The following is a 17,099-nucleotide window of genomic DNA, read 5'->3' on the forward strand; positions in this document are numbered from 1 at the left end:
ATTAAGTCACCTTAATGTACATAAGTCATCTGAAATCTCTGCTTTATTTCTTTTTTTTTCTCTCGATCAACTGTATATATGTGGACGCAATGTATATACCTCATGCACCTTTTCCTCCTTTTGATTATTGAGCACGTGAATTTCTCCACTGTCAGATCAATAAAGTCTATCTTATCTTATCTTACCTCCGCACATGTGACCACAACATTTCTCCTGTGAGCCAGGCTAACGATGAGCCTAACGACTCTACATTATTGGGGCGACCAGATCCAGGTGAATCTAAGCTCTAAAAAGGCCTCGTCAGCAGGTCTATAAAGTTTGGAACTCCAGGATGGGAAGTCTTCAGCTTCAGAAAAGAAATCCAGTTTTAATTTTTTAAGCTCATCTTAATATTAAAACAGCTCTGGTGAAATTGTCTGTGTAGATTTTTGGACTGCTGAGCATTCGTCAAACAGTTCAGTGGTTGTTTTGGTGGTGACTGACCACTTCACGAAGATGACACATGCTTTTTTGTGCCCTAATCAGTTAGCCAAGGCAGTTGCACACGAGTTGTGGAACTACTACTTCTGTATCTACGGATTCTTTAAGCAACTACATTTGAAAAAGGGTGCCAATTTTTAAATTGCTCTTATTGCTACTGCTGCTGCTGCTGCTGCTGCTGCTGCTGCTAATACCTAAACATTGTTGGTCTGAAGCTTTGTAGTCTTTGACAGTTGCCTATAACTGTACAGTGCATGAAATGATGGGCTATGCCACACGTTCAGGATCCGGAAACCGGTCACTGGTCAAACAAAAGCTGTCGATCACAACCTGATAATGCCAGTGGACTTCCTCCCTCTGCTGGACGGTGACACTGACAATCGGGAGGAGGTTGTAGTGTCTCTGACAACAAGTACTTGGATCTGTGTATGGAGAAATCAGCTGTGAGTGTGGTTATTTCGGACTCTGCTGAGTTAAGAACAAGTGTGTGGGTTTCTGAACTACACTCTGATGGAGGCTGTGAGTTGAATATTAGGGATGCTGATCAGAGTGAGGACGTTGTGTTTAATAAAGCATCTGAATCTGCTGTTGTTACGGCTGAGGTTTGTGTGTCGCCTTAGATTCAGCTGGTCTTTGGGTTAGGGTTAGTTGCTATCCTTGGGAAGAGTTGCTTTAGAGGATGGCAGAGTATGGCACTCCAGTTGTTTAGTGGTTGCTACACCTTGCCCAGAGACTGGACGGACTGCTGATTCTGTCACTTTTACCGACAGGACTGTATCTAATATGACCACAGTGGCTGTAGTTGATGGTGTTACTCATAATAAATCTGGATGTTTGTTGAAACCAGTGACTACACTTATCAAATAATGCACCAGAAAAAGTTGTTAGCCTTCTGAGCTCTTGTTAGTTTAGCTGCAATTTTGCTAGTTTGTGTCATTTTGCTTAGGGATAGGTTTTCTATTTCTTTGAAATATTCTGTGTGTTGGGTTTATTCATAAAGGCATACTGTGTTCTCTTTGTGTGTGGATGGGTCTGGCCAACCTCTACTCATACTGCTCCTTATAGGATAGTCTTTGGGACTGGGATTTTGTAGCTGTAATTTTGATATGGTGACACTTTAATTGTTAATTTGGAAGGGCTGGTTGAGTATTGCCTTCCTGTGTATCTGAATTGTGATTGTATGTAGTTTTGTGTGTTGTACCTGTATTTGTTTGCATATATGTTTTTTATTATGTGGTATGTATTGTTCTGATTGTCTTGTTTTCTTTTTTTTTTCTTTTTTTTTTGTCTGGTTCCGATTGGACAAGTGAAATTCGGCAAGGGGGATTGTAACAGGGTTTAATATGCAGATAATTCCACTTGTCATATACTTATTGGGTTCAGGTATAATGGGGAGAAACAGCACCCCACTACTGGTAGTTGGTGGTGAAAAGTGTTGTAGACACAGGGATCTCGTTGCTAGTCGATGAGTGACGAGCACCAGTTAAGGTCACTTAAGGCGCGTTTACACTACACCTAAAAAACCGAGCCATGCTGAGACCAGTCCGAGCTTGGATCAGTTACCCAAGACAAGCCGACCCGTTTACACACCACGCTTATCTCGGTTCCTTGGTTGCTCCTCGCCTCCTAGTGGCGATCTGCGGTACTACCACTCTCTGAGATTGAAGGCGGACCCAGCAAAACAAAACAGCGGTGCCCGCAACATTCAGGAAGTTATGCTTGATATTGTGATATTTCTGTGTTTGCGGAGAGTCAGGGGAACAAGGCAACCATTGGTGAATTTACTTGAGAAAGTTGGCTTTTTGGGAAGTGGATGAGACAAACGAACGTCTAATAAGGATTTACAGATGCCGGAAACAATGACAGACGCTGAGGTTCATCACACTGCTAAGCAGAATCATCTCTGGAAACTGTGTGGCACGGTAAGGAAGCTAGTATTATTATGAATGTCTGAAATTTGTCTGAATGGAGTGTGAATTGGGACGTGCAGCCAGACTGCCGGAAAAACCGCGGACAGTCAGCATGACGCGGTCTGTTCATGCGCTCTTTATCAGAAAACCGGGCCAAAAAAAAAAACCCAGGCCGAGACCTACTCAGGAACTGGTCTGCAGTTAGCGCGGTCCGGTTATGTTTAGAACGGTCCGGTTCAGTCTGCTGACCATTTACACACAAGTTATCTCGGTTACCGAGCTCGGACCGGTCTCGGCTCGGTTAAAAAAGTGTAGTGTGAACGGGCCTTTAGGGGATGCTGTGGTAAAAGGAATGTATTACCGTTCTATGTAATTGTTAGCCAACTGTAAAGTGTATGTAGTTAAACAAGGATGTTAATGTATTATATATGATGTATTCGAGGAAACTATTAGCTGTGTTAATTTAATACACTTGGGAATGTGTCGGCTAGCCAGCTAATAGAGAATGCTATACCTCATAAGGTGCTGTTCCCGTGGTGACGAGCCTGAGACCTGATTCTTTTCTATATTCCATTTCTATACAGGTACATATTATTTTATCTTTTTGTAAATGTATTCAATATTGTTATTAGGCCAGTCGGTGAGTGATGAGCAGGAGGTGCTGTTCCGGTGTTGATGAGCCTGAGACCTGATTCTTTTGTTTATTCCATTTCAATACAGATAAATTATCTTTTCACTCATCCTGTTTCCTGACCATCACTATTTACACAACACGGAGAGCATTGAGAAGGAGAACTAAAGGTTACATATAGCACATTTCAGCAACAAGCAAATTCAAAGTGCCTCATGAAAACATGAGAAAATAAATCACATCAAAAAGTATGCTGAAGTGGCAGAATAATGAGAAGTGAATTAGGAATACAGACTGAAATTAATGGTTTAGATTGAAGAGTCAAAGGCAACTCTAAACAAATGGGCTGTTAACCTAAATTTAGAATAACTCAGGGTTTCTTTGGCCAAGAAGTTTGGCAGCCGTCTCCTTTTGTGTTCCTGTTTCGTGAAACGAGGAGCACCGGCGTTTCAGCCTCCATCTGTGGAAAGAGAGGGAGAGCAGCAGCATAGACCAGGAGCCGCTCCCAGATCCTTACAGCATTGAATAAGACAAAGCAGTTTATTTTGAACAACTTCAAAAAAATATAAAAAAAATAAAAAATTTGGAAGTGTTTTTTTTTTTTTAAGATGGTAAATGGCTTGTACTTGTATAGCACTCTAACTAGTCCGAGGACCCCAAAAGCGCTTTACACTACGTCATTCACCCATTCACCTTCACTCACACAGTGGTGAGCTTTGTCCGTATGCACAGCTGCCTTGGGGCAGACAGACAGAGGTGAGGCTGCCATACATCAGGACCTCTGACCACCGCTAACAGGCAATTCGGGTGAAGTGTCTTACCCAAGGGCACAACGACTGAGACGGTTGGATTGAGCGATCAAGCCAGCAACCCGCCAATTGCGGGACAAACTCCCTAACTCATATGCCACTATCATAGGAAATCATTTGCATGCCATTCTGTACATAAAAAAGCAAATACAATGAAAGCAGGAAAGAATCTTAAATTTAAATTTGAAAAAAAAAATGGATTTCAGACACGTGGCTGCACAGTGGTGCAGTGGGTAGCACTGTGCCTTGCAGCAAGAAGGTTCAGGGTTCAAATCTAACCCTAGGTCTTTCTGCATGGAGTTTGCATGTTCTCCCTGTGCATGCGTGGGTTTTCTCCGGGTACTCCAGCTTCCTCCTAACCTGACTCCGCCAGATAGATTTGCTTCGCATATCCATCTGGAAACCTTCCGTTGAAGTAATTTTGGGAAGGGGCGAAAATACTGGTTAGCTGATTGGCCTATGTTGGTGATAGACGGGCCAAATAAACCAATCAGATCAACGAAGCATATGACGTACTCGTCAACATGCTTCGTCGTCACTCGTAACAGAGCGACGACGAAAACACAACCACAAGCCAAGCTACTCTTGCTGCTGCAGGTAAAGGCTCGTTAGCTCAGCGAAGAAATACTCTGTAATTCCGATAAAACTTGCTTGATAGCCACGCTAACGCTAGTTTCATCGGCTGAAGCCGCCATGTTCTTTAGACTGAACTGTCGCGCTTCCCGTTGCGTCACACCTCAACCCGCCTCAAAGCCAACGCTGATTGGACGTTCGTTTGGTGAACGGCTCCAAATTTTCTTTAACGGAGAGTAGCCAGACTGATCTGCGAGTGAAACCTTGAAAGCTCGCGAGATCAGGATGGTCTCACGAGGCTAGCTTCCTCCCACAGTCCAAAAAAAAAACATGACTGTTAGGTTAATTGGTCTCTCTAAATTGTCCTTAGGTGTGAGTGTGTGTGTGTGAATGGTTGTTTGTCCTGTTTGTCTCTGTATTGCCCTGTGACAGACTGGCGACCTGTTCAGGATGTACCCCGCCTCTCGCTCAGTGAACGCTGGAGATAGGCACCAGCAACCCCCGCAACCCCATGAGGGATAAAGCGGGTCAGAAAATGGATGGATGGATTTCAGACACATTTTTGGCAGGTTTAGATGCCACTTTGTCCAACTTTCCAAATAAATAGTAAAATGTATTTTGAAAAAAAAAAGAGCTATTTATTCCAGAATGGAGCCTGTATCTTTACAAATATTGAAACTAATGGGAAAAGGGTATTCCTGGAAAAGTGTTATGGAGTTTATGGTAATGTTTAGTGCTAAACACACTTTGATTGTTGTTGTTAAAAACAGGTAACCATTTAATGACTTTATGACTTTCTTTACACGTAAACAACTTTGGTTTTAGAGGTATATAAAAGCCACAATAGAGCATCCTGTCTCACACGGCATCAGTTCAAGCAGGTCAGCTCACAAACATGCTGACAATCTTGGATGTTGTTTGGTTAAAAAGAGGCTGATTGATTAAACACTGCATTTTATTACTGTTGGAAGTTTGTTCTTTGTCATCAACAGCAGTTTTTATTTTTTACAAATGCAGTAGAATACTGTTGATGTAATGAAAATAAATTGTAGCTAGTGTGGTTTTGTTCTTCCCAAAACCTCAGAAGGAAAGTGAATTATGATAAGAACTGACTGTGTGATCTTTGGAAAGGTTTTCTTTAGTGTTGGATGTGGCTTTATTAGGGAGTCAGTGATTGGGTCTTGCTGTTGAAGCTGACATGTCTCATATCTTACTTCCAGATGCAGACTCAGCCAGCGGTGAGTGTGTCAAACATGGACACCTCTTCAGCTGAAGTTGGGTGGGACAGGGGCAAAAACTGGGGGTGGATGCTTTCTGCATTCATCTGCCTGAACATCCTGATCCTGGGTTGCGCCTTTGTCAGCGGCGGCACGTCGGAGAATGTCAAAATCAGCACCCAGGACCTGCAGAGTTTCATCATCTTCCTCTTGCTGCTCACCTCGATCTGGATGGTCTATTTCAGCATCTACAATTCCAGGGCAGGAAATGCTGCTGTCATCAAGGATAGACACGCGGGACCCATTTGGCTCAGAGGTAAAGTACAACTTTTAACAATTAAACAATTAATGTAAGGAGTAATATTTGGGCAGCTAAATAATTGTCCACTACTCTACGTGTTGGTTGTCCTTCAGGGGGGCTTCTGCTGTTTGGAATCCTCAGTATCATCATGGACATCTTTAAGATAGCCAGCTATGTGGGATACCTCCACTGTGATTCAGCCATTAAAGTTGCGTTCCCCGTGGTGCAACTTGTCTTTGTTCTTGTGCAGGTAGAAATCAAATATTTTTCTCTCATCTTCTCCAGTCCCGATGTTTGAAAGGTGTTAATATTGTTTGCATATTGCACTTGCAGACATACTTTCTATGGCTCCATTCAAGGGACTGTGTGCAGGTCCAAAAGAACCTTTCACGGTAAGCTTTTAAGGTGTATGTATATTATCTGCCAACTTTCTGTCCCCAAACACATGGGGTAGCCTAAGAGAAATAAAAGTTCAAGTTGTGCCTTCCAAACCAACATTTACTCATGGGGTCCAGAGGAATATAGGAAAGTGCCTAAAAATTGGATCTCAGGTCTCATTGTGGTCAAATGTCAGTTGAATTAATACTGTATGTGGGAAATCAACACAACTTGGGGGATAAGGTGAATTTAGCACCGATGTGGTGATAAAAAATACACATTGAAGACAGAAGTTAGGCCTGTATGGCGTGCCCATGTGGTTTTGCCAATACTGGTTTATGTGCCACACCCAAATGGGCCTTTACAAGAAGCTCATCGTAGTCCAGTGGCCCACTTAATAACCTTTTGTTTATCAGCTATTTTTGCAAGACAGATTCTTTGCCTTTGTTTTGAAATCACTAAAAATGGGCTGATCAAGTTATTCCTGAATGATTTAGATTCTGGAGCTGTTGCTTATTTGTCTGAAGACTAACATAGAAAATAGAAATATGTGCTTTAGGTGCCTTGATAGAGGCAGTGGGTTTCAAACAGAAAATGAAAGGATTACGCTAAAAACCTCATTTATGCATAAAATCAACTCTTTAAACATCATAGGATTGTTAGAAAATGCAAAATAAAGTACATTAAAATGCTCACTGTTTGGTGATGTGTTAATTGAATATGAGATGATTCAGATCTTACATTGACCTACAGACCGCCAGTCAATCTCAATCAAGTAATCAAGGGAAAACTTGGCTGTAGTGTGACTCAGCTTGATCATTGTTAATCTATTCTCTTTTTTTCATATTTTAGCTGTGGGCTGATGCTCACCCTCTCTGCAAATCTTGTTTTATGGATGACTGAAGTCACAGAGGAGTCCCTTCACCAAACAATTCCTCCTGAGTTCCCACCCAATATCACTAAGCTCTCAAGAAGGCAGCTGTACATCCACAGAGGTAACCTAAGCAAATGAAAGCTGATTTTGCAGTCGTCATGCATGAACAATGGAACACTTTTATATCGCATTGTATGATTTGTGGTCTTACAGCCAGCTATGGAGACGACCAGTGTAAGTGCAGCCACACTTCCTGTGACATCTTCAAGGAAGCCTATTACTACCTGTACCCCTTCAACATCGAGTACAGCCTCTTTGCCTCCGCCATGGCTTTCGTTATGTGGAAGAATGTGGGCCGAGCAGCGCCCGAAAGCAACCACCACCACCACGTCAGATTCAGCCTCAAGGATGTGGTCATCGGACCCGTTTTTGGCCTCCTGCTCGTGGTCGCAGGCATCGCTACCTTCATTGTGTATGAAATCGAAATGAGATCAAATTCCTTTGACGAAGAAAGCCATGACGGAGCAGTGATGATGCACCTTGTCATGAATATAGTCACTGTGACCATGATGTCCGTCTGCACCATCGTCGGAAGCGCTATCTTCAAAGTGGACCACAGGGAGCACATCTCGGAGAAGAACCCCACCCGGAGTCTGGACGTGGGGCTGCTGGTGGGTGCCTCACTGGGGCAATTCATCATCAGTTATTTCTCCATTATTGCCATGGTTGCAACCGGAGCCAAGGGCCACCTGAACAGGCTCAACTTGAGTTGGGGCATACTGATGGTACTCCAGCTCGGCCTACAGAACTTTTTCATAATTGTGGGCCTGCACCGGGAGCCCTTTCATGAGGCTGAGCCTGACACAGTGGTTGCAAATCCATATGCGGCGGAGTCCAGCAAAGATGGAAGCGGATTACAAGTTAGAGACTTAGACCAAAAATCCAACCCTGACACTGAAGCACGTGGCAACAGTAAGGCAGCGGAAGACAGACACAAACAGCTGTGGAAGAGGCGAGTGTTGAGAGAGGTCTGCGCGTTCCTGCTACTGGGTAACGTCATTGTAAGTATCTTTCTCCCGTTCTCTCTCACATTCAGAGCATCCAATTTGCTGGACGCTAAGCCTCTTCTTTCTGTATTTCACAGCTGTGGATCATGCCAGCCTTTGGTGCTCGTCCCCAGTTTGATCACGACACTGAAACACAGTTCTACCAGTTCAGCATGTGGGCTGCTGTTGTGAACGTGGGCCTTCCTTTTGGCATCTTTTACCGAATGCACTCCGTTGCCAGTTTATTTGAAGTCTACCAGAAGTTGTAAATAAGCACATGGAAAAGAGTGTACAGAAAGTTATAAACTGCCATTTTTAACTGTTTTGTGGAGCCTTTTTTGATTTGCATTTTTTGTCAAGGAGAAACTGAATAACTTGTTTTATTTTTTTTCTATTTTTTATTTAGTAGTATGTTTATGCAACAATGTAAATATATTAAAACTTTATTTTTGCATTTTAAATGTCTTGTAAAGCTTATCTTGTGCAATTCAGTTTACACAGTAATATCTGTTTGCAAGCAATAAAAAAGAGGAATCTAAGTCCAAGCCAATGTTATTATTATTATTATTATTATTATTATTATTATTATTATTATTATTATTATTATTATTATTATTATTATTATTATTATCAATTGCAGTTGACTTTGCTGCCCTTAGTCTAATGTAAAGCAATACATTTGTCAGAGACCATGTTTTGGTGCACAATTAACAACCATGGTTTCCCATTATTAGTTCTAAAATTAATAAATAAATGTATATATATAATTGACCCAGATTAAATAACGTGAATTTTAGTTTTGAAAAATCATCCAGTTGGTCCCACAAAAATGTAACTAGGCGTTATATCCAAACTAAAGTCATAGAATAGAAAATATCTCATTCATCTTAAATCTTATGCTTTCTCAAGGAACAAACGGGTATGTGCTTAACGGAGCCCCCTGGTGGTACAAAAGTGTCACTATAATACCCAAAGAGCAAGCTTGAAAAACTGGGCTCACAAAACCTTTACGTTCATAATCTAAAAAAGAATAATGGAAAGTGTTGCCAGCTATGGCGGATTTAAGAAAACAAATATACCTAAAGAAAAAACTAAAGAATGACATTGTTAGGACTCAGCAGGCAACGCCAGTCAAGCCTCTGCTGGCTCTGACCCCTTTGAGTAAGGAATAACCGCAGCGCTGTGTGGGCGTCCCTACTGCACGTCATTACCGGGTGTGACGTCATCCTCCCATTGTTTTGTTTTATTCTTATTTCCATTATTTTTTATTAAACAAAGCATACATTGCAAAATCTTGCAGAGGTACACAACAACTGCAAAACTGCAATAACAGAGAAAAGAACACAATAATAACGGATTACGGTAGGGTGACCACGCGTCTGGCGTAAGGCAGACAGTCTGAGTTTTGAATGCCCCACACACATATTTGTCTTTTGTTTTGAGGCACTAGGCTTGGGAGCGGATTTTTTTTTCCAAAGGGTATAACTGCAGAGACAACCAGCAGCAAACACGCCCCTCTGGGAGGTCCGACAGTGTGGGCATGTTGTTAGTGCAAATGCTTATTGGTTCGTTTATTTACCAACTTCAATCCTAATTTTTTTCCCTTCCATTTTCTTCATTGTCACTGGATTTGCCTTCTGTCGTTTTTCTGCTGATTCCCCTGAACACCTTTTTTACTTGTCCTATCGCAAGTACATTCTGGAGAGACATCAAAGAAGGGTTATGTTGAAAATAACTAAATATTCTACAGTTTTCAATCACCCATAATGTGTAGACTGCTGTTCACTGAAAAAATATATGCACATTTCCATCTACTTAAGCATAGTTACTTTAGCACAATTGTTTTATGTTAGCAGGGTAGGACCTAAAACAATTGCGTCAAAGTAACTAAATATGCCTAAGTAGTTGCAAATGATGCATGAAATCTTTAAGTGGAAAGACTCTCCTGCGTGCTTCCCTGTCTCCCGCACTCCCTGTTGCCTTCTACGTCATAACACTGCCCATGCTCCACCCTGTACAGCCTGTAGCCTAAACAAACATCTTAACCATTCTCCTGACTGACGAGTGTGTTCTGCACGTTGGCCAAACACGAAAACACCATGACAGACATTATGACAATATTATTCTACCTGTATCAATTTCATCACATTTATTATAACAGTTATGGCATAACTGTTCCACAAAGTTACTTTTAATTATAAAATGACTTATATGGATCATGCCAACACTTTTTTTCATAAACCGATGTTACGTTAGTGGCTTATTTTCAAAGGCAACACATGGCTGAAACTATAGTACACATTTAGATTTAACTCAGGCAAACTGACGGCCACCCTTTCTCTGGGTCCTTCCACGCCACCAGGTAAAATCCTGCGTCAGAAATGCATCAACTGGTGATTTTCTTTTAATAGTTATATTTTTTTGTCGCATTTAGGAGCGTATTGCATATTTCAGTCACATTTTCGTTAATATCTAAAATAGACAAAAATGCGTGCTTAGAGTCGGCAGCAAGATTCTTGTTAATCTTTCTGGTGGATTTTGTTGTGCGTTCTATTTTCCAGGACTCTCAAGAGTCTCCTTTTTTTGGTGAGGAGGACGAAACCTTTAGGCTAAAATGATCTAACATTAGGTGAAATTGTTTGTATGTGTACTTGCTGCTCAGTGAGGAAAAATTTAGCATTTTAATTGTAACGTGAGGACATTGATGTAACCCTTTCTTTTTGGTCCCTGCATTTTTTGGGCTAGAGTTAAGAGTTAGGATTAAGGTGTCAGTTAGGTTTAGGCTAGGATTAGGTTTATACTGGAAAAGGTTAAGTTTAGGGTTAAGGTCAGAGTAAGTTCATAGATAGGATTGAAAATGAAACGGAAGTCAAGGCACGATCCTCAGTAAGTATTTAAACCAAGGATGTGTGTGTGTGTTTACACCCTGTCATTACATTATCATTACCAAGCGGATCTTTGAAACATAAAATGCAACGGATGTTGCAGACACCCTTTGGCATCCTTCTTCCACCTCTTAATCCAGACATGTACCATCTTTGTTTATTTACTATGTGAATTTCTCAGTTTTGGCTTTATTGTCTGCATGGTCACCATCATCCTTTTGCTGTTGTGCGACTTCTGGACTGTGAAGGTTAGTAAAATACTTAGTAATAGGGTTTGTGATTATTTTTATTTGTTTATAAAACAGACCTACATGGAATTAATAGTAACAAACACATTAACTAAACCAGGCGTGGAATTTTCATAGAAAAAATTTCAAAGAGGTATGAGAAACAGCGTTCTTATATTTACTTGGAATATGGTCCAACATATTCTGACCCTCTTTGTTTTTCTTCTCCTAAAAAGGCAACGAAGGAAACAGAAAACCTGAAACTGAACAGGAAACCTTCAGACAAAAACAGTTTCAGAATCGAAGGGATCCATTATATTTGCTTGATAAGGTAAAGGGTCTTCTTTTTGTTCCTTCACATGTGGTGGTTCTGAGGAAATTCAGTGTTAGATTATAATGAGGATAAAAATGAAAGCTTAAGCGTTTTTTTGTAAAAACATTTGGTAGCTTGAGGACGTGTAAATGTAAAACTGTATAAATATAAAAATGTTTTTTGACCAAACTGTATGTTTCTTTGTGAAAGTTTGTTATAGTTTGCTATATGATCAATTCTGATACATTTATAACTATGAAAATAAAATAATTATCTACAAATAGCATTTTTGAGAATGTTTGTTTTGTTTTTGGGTTTGTCCAAAATATGTGTCAAATTTGTACAGGCACCCTGTTATTTCAGAATATTTCAGCTAACGGCTCTTTTAGTAATAACATTGGATAAATCTAATTTAGTAGGAGGGGGAAGGGGACACTTTCTAGGTAAAAATTTGTCCACAAGGTGGCAACAAACATCATGGTTAAAGTATTAACCGTGTTAGAATTATTTGTCAAACAAATGCACTTTAATATACCTAGCTTGATTATTATTGATTATTATAATAATTGATTATTATTTATTGCATTTCCCTATTGCACCCCCTTAGTAATGAGGACTGCTCATTACTAAGGGGGTGGAGCTGTTTCAGTTCAATTTGTATGTTATCTAAGCCATTACAAGGTCTTTGTTGGACAGTAGTATAAAGCTTGTAACTCCACACTACTCCAGACTTTTTGAATTGAGAAAGCTTCCAGGATAGGAAGCGAAACATTTTAAAACTTTGGACAAAAGTCCAGTTGTTTTGTTTTTAACATTTTTGGAATGACCATTTTCACCAGCATCTAGTTGCTTCAGACCACGTCACATTCTTTATCAGTACCAGAGACCAATCTATATGCTCCCTTGACCAAAATTATTTGCTTTTGTGTCGCAATCCTTTCATGATGATGAAGGGTCCCCACAATCCCTTCAGTTTTAAAAAATGTCTTGGACAGCTCCTGACCCAGGTCGATCCATCCATTCATTATCTATACAAGCTTATCCCTCATAGGATCGCATGGAGTGCTGGTGTCTATCTCCAGCTATCAATGGGAGAGAGGTGGGGTACACCCTTTCTGGGGTGTACCTCACCTCTCTGCAGTCTATCGCAGGGCAACATAGAGACAGACAGGACAAAGAGCCATCCACGCACTAAGGAGAATTTCGAGAGACCAATTAATGACACTGATGTCACCTTTGGCTTCTGCAGAGATCAAAGTTACAGATAGAGTTGGTCACTCCATGGGACAAAATTCGCTGAGAAAAAACTGAATCCCTGAATGGCTTAGCACCTAAATACATCACAGACTTGTTATCAGTGCATCAACCCTCCAGACCACTCAGGTCTTCTGGCTCCAGCCTGCTCTGCAGAACCAGAACCAGAACCAGACATGGAGAAGCAGCATTTAGTTCCTATGCTCCACTGATCTGGAACAAACTTCCAGAAAACTGTAAAAGTGCTGAAAGCCTGAGTTCCTTTAAATCAAGATTAAAAACACATTTGTTTAGGATTTCCTTTGACTGTTCTAGTTAAACTGTTTTACTGAAACATCATTAGTTCAAGTTTGTAGTCGAACTGATTTTAATATTTGCTTTTAGTTTCTATTATGCCATGTTTTATTTTGTTTAAAGTTTTTCTACATTTTATTCCAACTTACTTTTAATCGGTTTTAGTCTTTGTACTAAAATGCTCTACAAATAAGTTTGTCTTGCCTAGTGACCAGTTGGCAAGGCATTTTTATTTGTAGCACATTTTTAGTAACAAGACAATTCAAACTCTGAGTGCTGTAAAAGAACAGAACAAATAAATACATATTGCCCAATCCACCAGAAAAGAATAAATATAAATGAATACCAAAAAAAGAAAAAACATTTTAGTCAGCTGATGAACGCTGAGTGTTGCATGGTCACCTTTTCTGTGCTCTGGGGTTGGAGAGCTGCCTTTCAGCACCTGGAGGCGGGTGTAGCCTCTTTCCCCTGCAGGTTATGGCAGAATGTAAAGCTCAGAGTCTAAAGCGGTATATAGGCCAGTCATCATCATTGGTTAGGAAATATTTTAACCTTGAAAATGTGTTTCCTCCTAATTCTCCCTCATCCAAGGTCTTCCAACAGTACCAATGCATCCTCAGCATTACGCATGAGTGTGTTTGACCGTTTACAGGAATTAATTGCTGCACAGCTTTTCACAATAATCTTGTAATCTATGGAACACGTCACCCTGGTAATAATCGGGGAAATTGATGGTAGAAAACCCTGATAAAATGCAAAGATTTAAGTTGGCTTATGGGCATTTTTATTTTATTTATTTAAAGGTCCTTTTTGTGGTTTTAAAGGCTAATGATGAAGTTGATCTACGATTAAAGTCTGATATGGAGTGAAATTGAACGTCTGAGAGGAATCATGACGCAGTTTGGCTGCAACTCACCACTTTACCATCTGTGTCGCCAATTTCCTCCGTTTTCAAAATGAGCGTAAGCCTGGGTCAGAGCTGCCGTGAGGACCGAACATTTTCCCCACAAGTAATTTTTTATTCTAGATCTGAATTTTGCGTAGAAAGGGGATTCACACGTTTCAGGCCCATTTTGTGCGTATGCAAGCTTTATAAAGGCGACCTCTGCTCCTTATTCTGCAGGCTGTAAAACCTGATAACCCTCCCTGTTCTTCCTGCTCTCAGACACACCTTGAAGCTGGTGGAGCAACATCTGCTGGAGGTGAAAGCTGATTGGCTGCAGCCTCTCTGCTCTGACACGTGATTCGTAGATCAGAGCTCAGAGCTGTTGCTGTTTTCAGGAAATGAAACTCACACAGTCACTGTGACCGAGAGGAGAAATGGAGCAGAACCAGCTGGACCGAGAAACCTTCTCCTGTTCGATCTGTCTGGATCTACTGAAGGATCCGGTGACTATTCCCTGTGGACACAGCTACTGTATGAAGTGTATTAAAAACTTCTGGGATGAAGAGGATCACAAAGGAATCCACAGCTGCCCTCAGTGCAGGGAGACCTTCACACCGAGGCCCGTTCTGAAGAAAAACACCATGTTAGCAGCTTTAGTGGAGCAGCTGAAGAAGACTGGACTCCAAGCTGCTCCTGCTGATCTCTGCTATGCTGGACCTGAAGATGTGGCCTGTGATTTATGCTCTGGAAGAAAACTGAAAGCCATCAAGTCCTGTTTAGTCTGTCTGGCCTCTTTCTGTGAGAAACACCTTCAGCCTCATTATGATTCAGCTGCATTTAAGAAACACAAGCTGGTGGAGCCCTCCAAGAACCTCCAGGAGAACATCTGCACTCGTCATGATGAGGTGATGAAGATGTTCTGTCGTACTGATCAGAAGTGTATCTGTTATCTCTGCTCTGTGGATGAACATAAAGGCCACGACACAGTGTCAGCTGCAGCAGAAAGGACTGAGAGGCAGAGAGAGCTGGAAGTGAGACGAGAAAACATCCAGCAGAGAATCCAGGACAGAGAGAAAGATGTGAAGCTGCTTCAACAGGAGCTGGAGGCCATCAAGCACTCTGCTGATAAAACAGTGGAGGACAGTGAGAAGATCTTCACTCAGCTGATCCGTCTCATCCAGAAAAGAAGCTCTGATGTGAAGCAGCAGATCAGATCCCAGCAGGAAACTGAAGGGAGTCGAGTCAAACAGCTTCAGGAGAAGCTGGAGCAGGAGATCACTGAGCTGAAGAGGAAAGACGCTGAGCTGAAGCAGCTCTCAGACACAGAGGATCACAACCAGTTTCTCCACAACTACCCCTCACTGTCAGCACTCAGTGAGTCTACACACTCATCCAGCATCAAGATCCGTCCTCTGAGCTACTTTGAGGATGTGACAGCAGCTGTGTCAGAGCTCAGAGATCAACTACAGGACATCCTGAGAGACGCATGGACAAACATCTCACTGAGACTCACTGAGGTGGATGTTTTACTGTCAGAACCAGAACCAAAGAGCAGAGCTGGATTCTTGAGATATTCATGTGAAATCACACTGGATCCAAACACAGCACACAGTGATCTGTTACTATCAGAGGGGAACAGGAAGGTGACATGGATGAATCAACCTCAGTCTTATTCTAGTCATCCAGACAGATTCACTGGTTGTTGTCAGGTTCTGAGTAGAGAGAGTCTGACTGGACGTTGTTACTGGGAGGTGGAGAGGAGAAAGAGCGTTATTGTAGCAGTCGCATACAAGAATATCAGCAGAGCAGGAGGAGGGAATGAATGTGGATTTGGAAATAATGACAAATCTTGGGCATTAGATTGTTACCAAGGAGGTTATCAATTTGCTCACAACAGCATCTGGACCTCCATCTCAGGTCCTGGTTCCTCCAGAGTAGGAGTGTACCTGGATCACAGAGCAGGTATTCTGTCCTTCTACAGCGTCTCTGAAACCATGACTCTCCTCCACAGAGTCCAGACCACCTTCACTCAGCCGCTACATGCTGGAGTTTATGTTTATTCTGGAGGTTCTGCTGAGTTCTGTAAACCCAAATAGACAGAATCCACTGAAGGTTCAGTGAGTTTGATTCTGGTTTTTAAATCTCCAGCAGATTATTTTCTTAATTGTTGTTTTATGTCTAAACTGCACAGAAATCAATAGTCAGAGATTGTCAGCACTTGTTTTCCTTCAGAATTGATGTTCTGGTTCTGTTGGGTTTGTTAATTTCTCATCATTGTTTTCTAAACCAGCTGATCAGAACCAGAATATTTGCTGTTTTTCCTCCTTGTTGCTTTTAGCAGCAAAAACTGTGAACTCAGCAATAAAATGTCAAATAATGCCCCAGGTTTAAAAAGTGGAACCAGTTCTTTGATCCGGTTCTGGTTTGGACCCATTTTGTTGAGTCCAGACACACATCAGACAACAGATATCATCTAATATTGTAAATTTGTCATCTGAGAATAATCATATTTTTAATGTTTTACTATGTTTGATCATTATTTCAAAACATCTTTAAGGTAAATAACCTCAAAACAACAAAATCACCACAACTCTAATTAGTATTTCAGTTAAAATTACAATCCTGCTGTACAATATAGTTTTATTTGAAACTTAAAATTTACAGGATGCGTGAATGGTTGTTTGTCCTGTTTGTCTCTGTGTTGCCCTGCGACAGACTGGCGACCTGTCCAGGGTGTACCCCGCCTCTCGCCCAGTGAACGCTGGAGATAGGCACCAGCACCCCCCGCGACCTCATGAGGGATAAAGCGGTTCGGAAAATGGATGGATGGATTTACAGGATGTGTTTAGCAGCAAAAGCTGTAATAAAGAGATATAATGTGAATTTATAGCATTTTACTGAATGAGGTGGTACAGATTTATACCACAATTATTAATCTAATATGTGTGATGAACATTACTGTGTTTTCAATAAATAAAGAAACTTCAAGTGTTAAGGTGAGACATTATTTCTATACAGCGA

The 17,099-nt window shown here is 41.2% G+C and overlaps 2 protein-coding genes across 2 annotated transcripts; both read left to right on the forward strand.

Moving 5' to 3' along the window:
* The first annotated feature begins 5,609 nt into the window (after positions 1 to 5,609).
* Positions 5,610 to 8,503, forward strand: LOC105936167 (proton channel OTOP2). Its single transcript, XM_036134563.1, has 6 exons — positions 5,610 to 5,936; positions 6,035 to 6,171; positions 6,255 to 6,313; positions 7,152 to 7,294; positions 7,387 to 8,234; positions 8,318 to 8,503. Exons 1-6 carry the CDS (start codon positions 5,624 to 5,626, stop codon positions 8,486 to 8,488), a joined length of 1,671 nt encoding a protein of 556 aa, XP_035990456.1. The 5' UTR covers positions 5,610 to 5,623; the 3' UTR covers positions 8,489 to 8,503.
* Positions 8,504 to 14,275: 5,772 nt separating this feature from the next.
* On the forward strand, positions 14,276 to 16,757 carry LOC118562284 (E3 ubiquitin/ISG15 ligase TRIM25-like). The gene has a single exon (XM_036134564.1). The coding sequence runs from the start codon at positions 14,513 to 14,515 to the stop codon at positions 16,172 to 16,174; it is 1,662 nt and encodes a 553-aa protein (XP_035990457.1). The 5' UTR covers positions 14,276 to 14,512; the 3' UTR covers positions 16,175 to 16,757.
* Positions 16,758 to 17,099: the final 342 nt, after the last annotated feature.

Source organism: Fundulus heteroclitus, unplaced genomic scaffold (assembly GCF_011125445.2).
Source record: "Fundulus heteroclitus isolate FHET01 unplaced genomic scaffold, MU-UCD_Fhet_4.1 scaffold_85, whole genome shotgun sequence".
Lineage (NCBI taxonomy): Eukaryota > Metazoa > Chordata > Actinopteri > Cyprinodontiformes > Fundulidae > Fundulus > Fundulus heteroclitus.

Bases quoted from the DNA above. Each gene is read 5' to 3' on its own strand.
- LOC105936167 (XM_036134563.1), top strand. From the start codon at position 5,624: ATGCAGACTCAGCCAGCGGTGAGTGTGTCAAACATGGACACCTCTTCA. The intron at 5,937-6,034 runs GTAAAGTACAAC...GTTGTCCTTCAG, and splicing joins GGGACCCATTTGGCTCAGAG to GGGGGCTTCTGCTGTTTGGA. The intron at 7,295-7,386 runs GTAACCTAAGCA...GTGGTCTTACAG, and splicing joins GCAGCTGTACATCCACAGAG to CCAGCTATGGAGACGACCAG.
- LOC118562284 (XM_036134564.1), top strand. From the start codon at position 14,513: ATGGAGCAGAACCAGCTGGACCGAGAAACCTTCTCCTGTTCGATCTGT.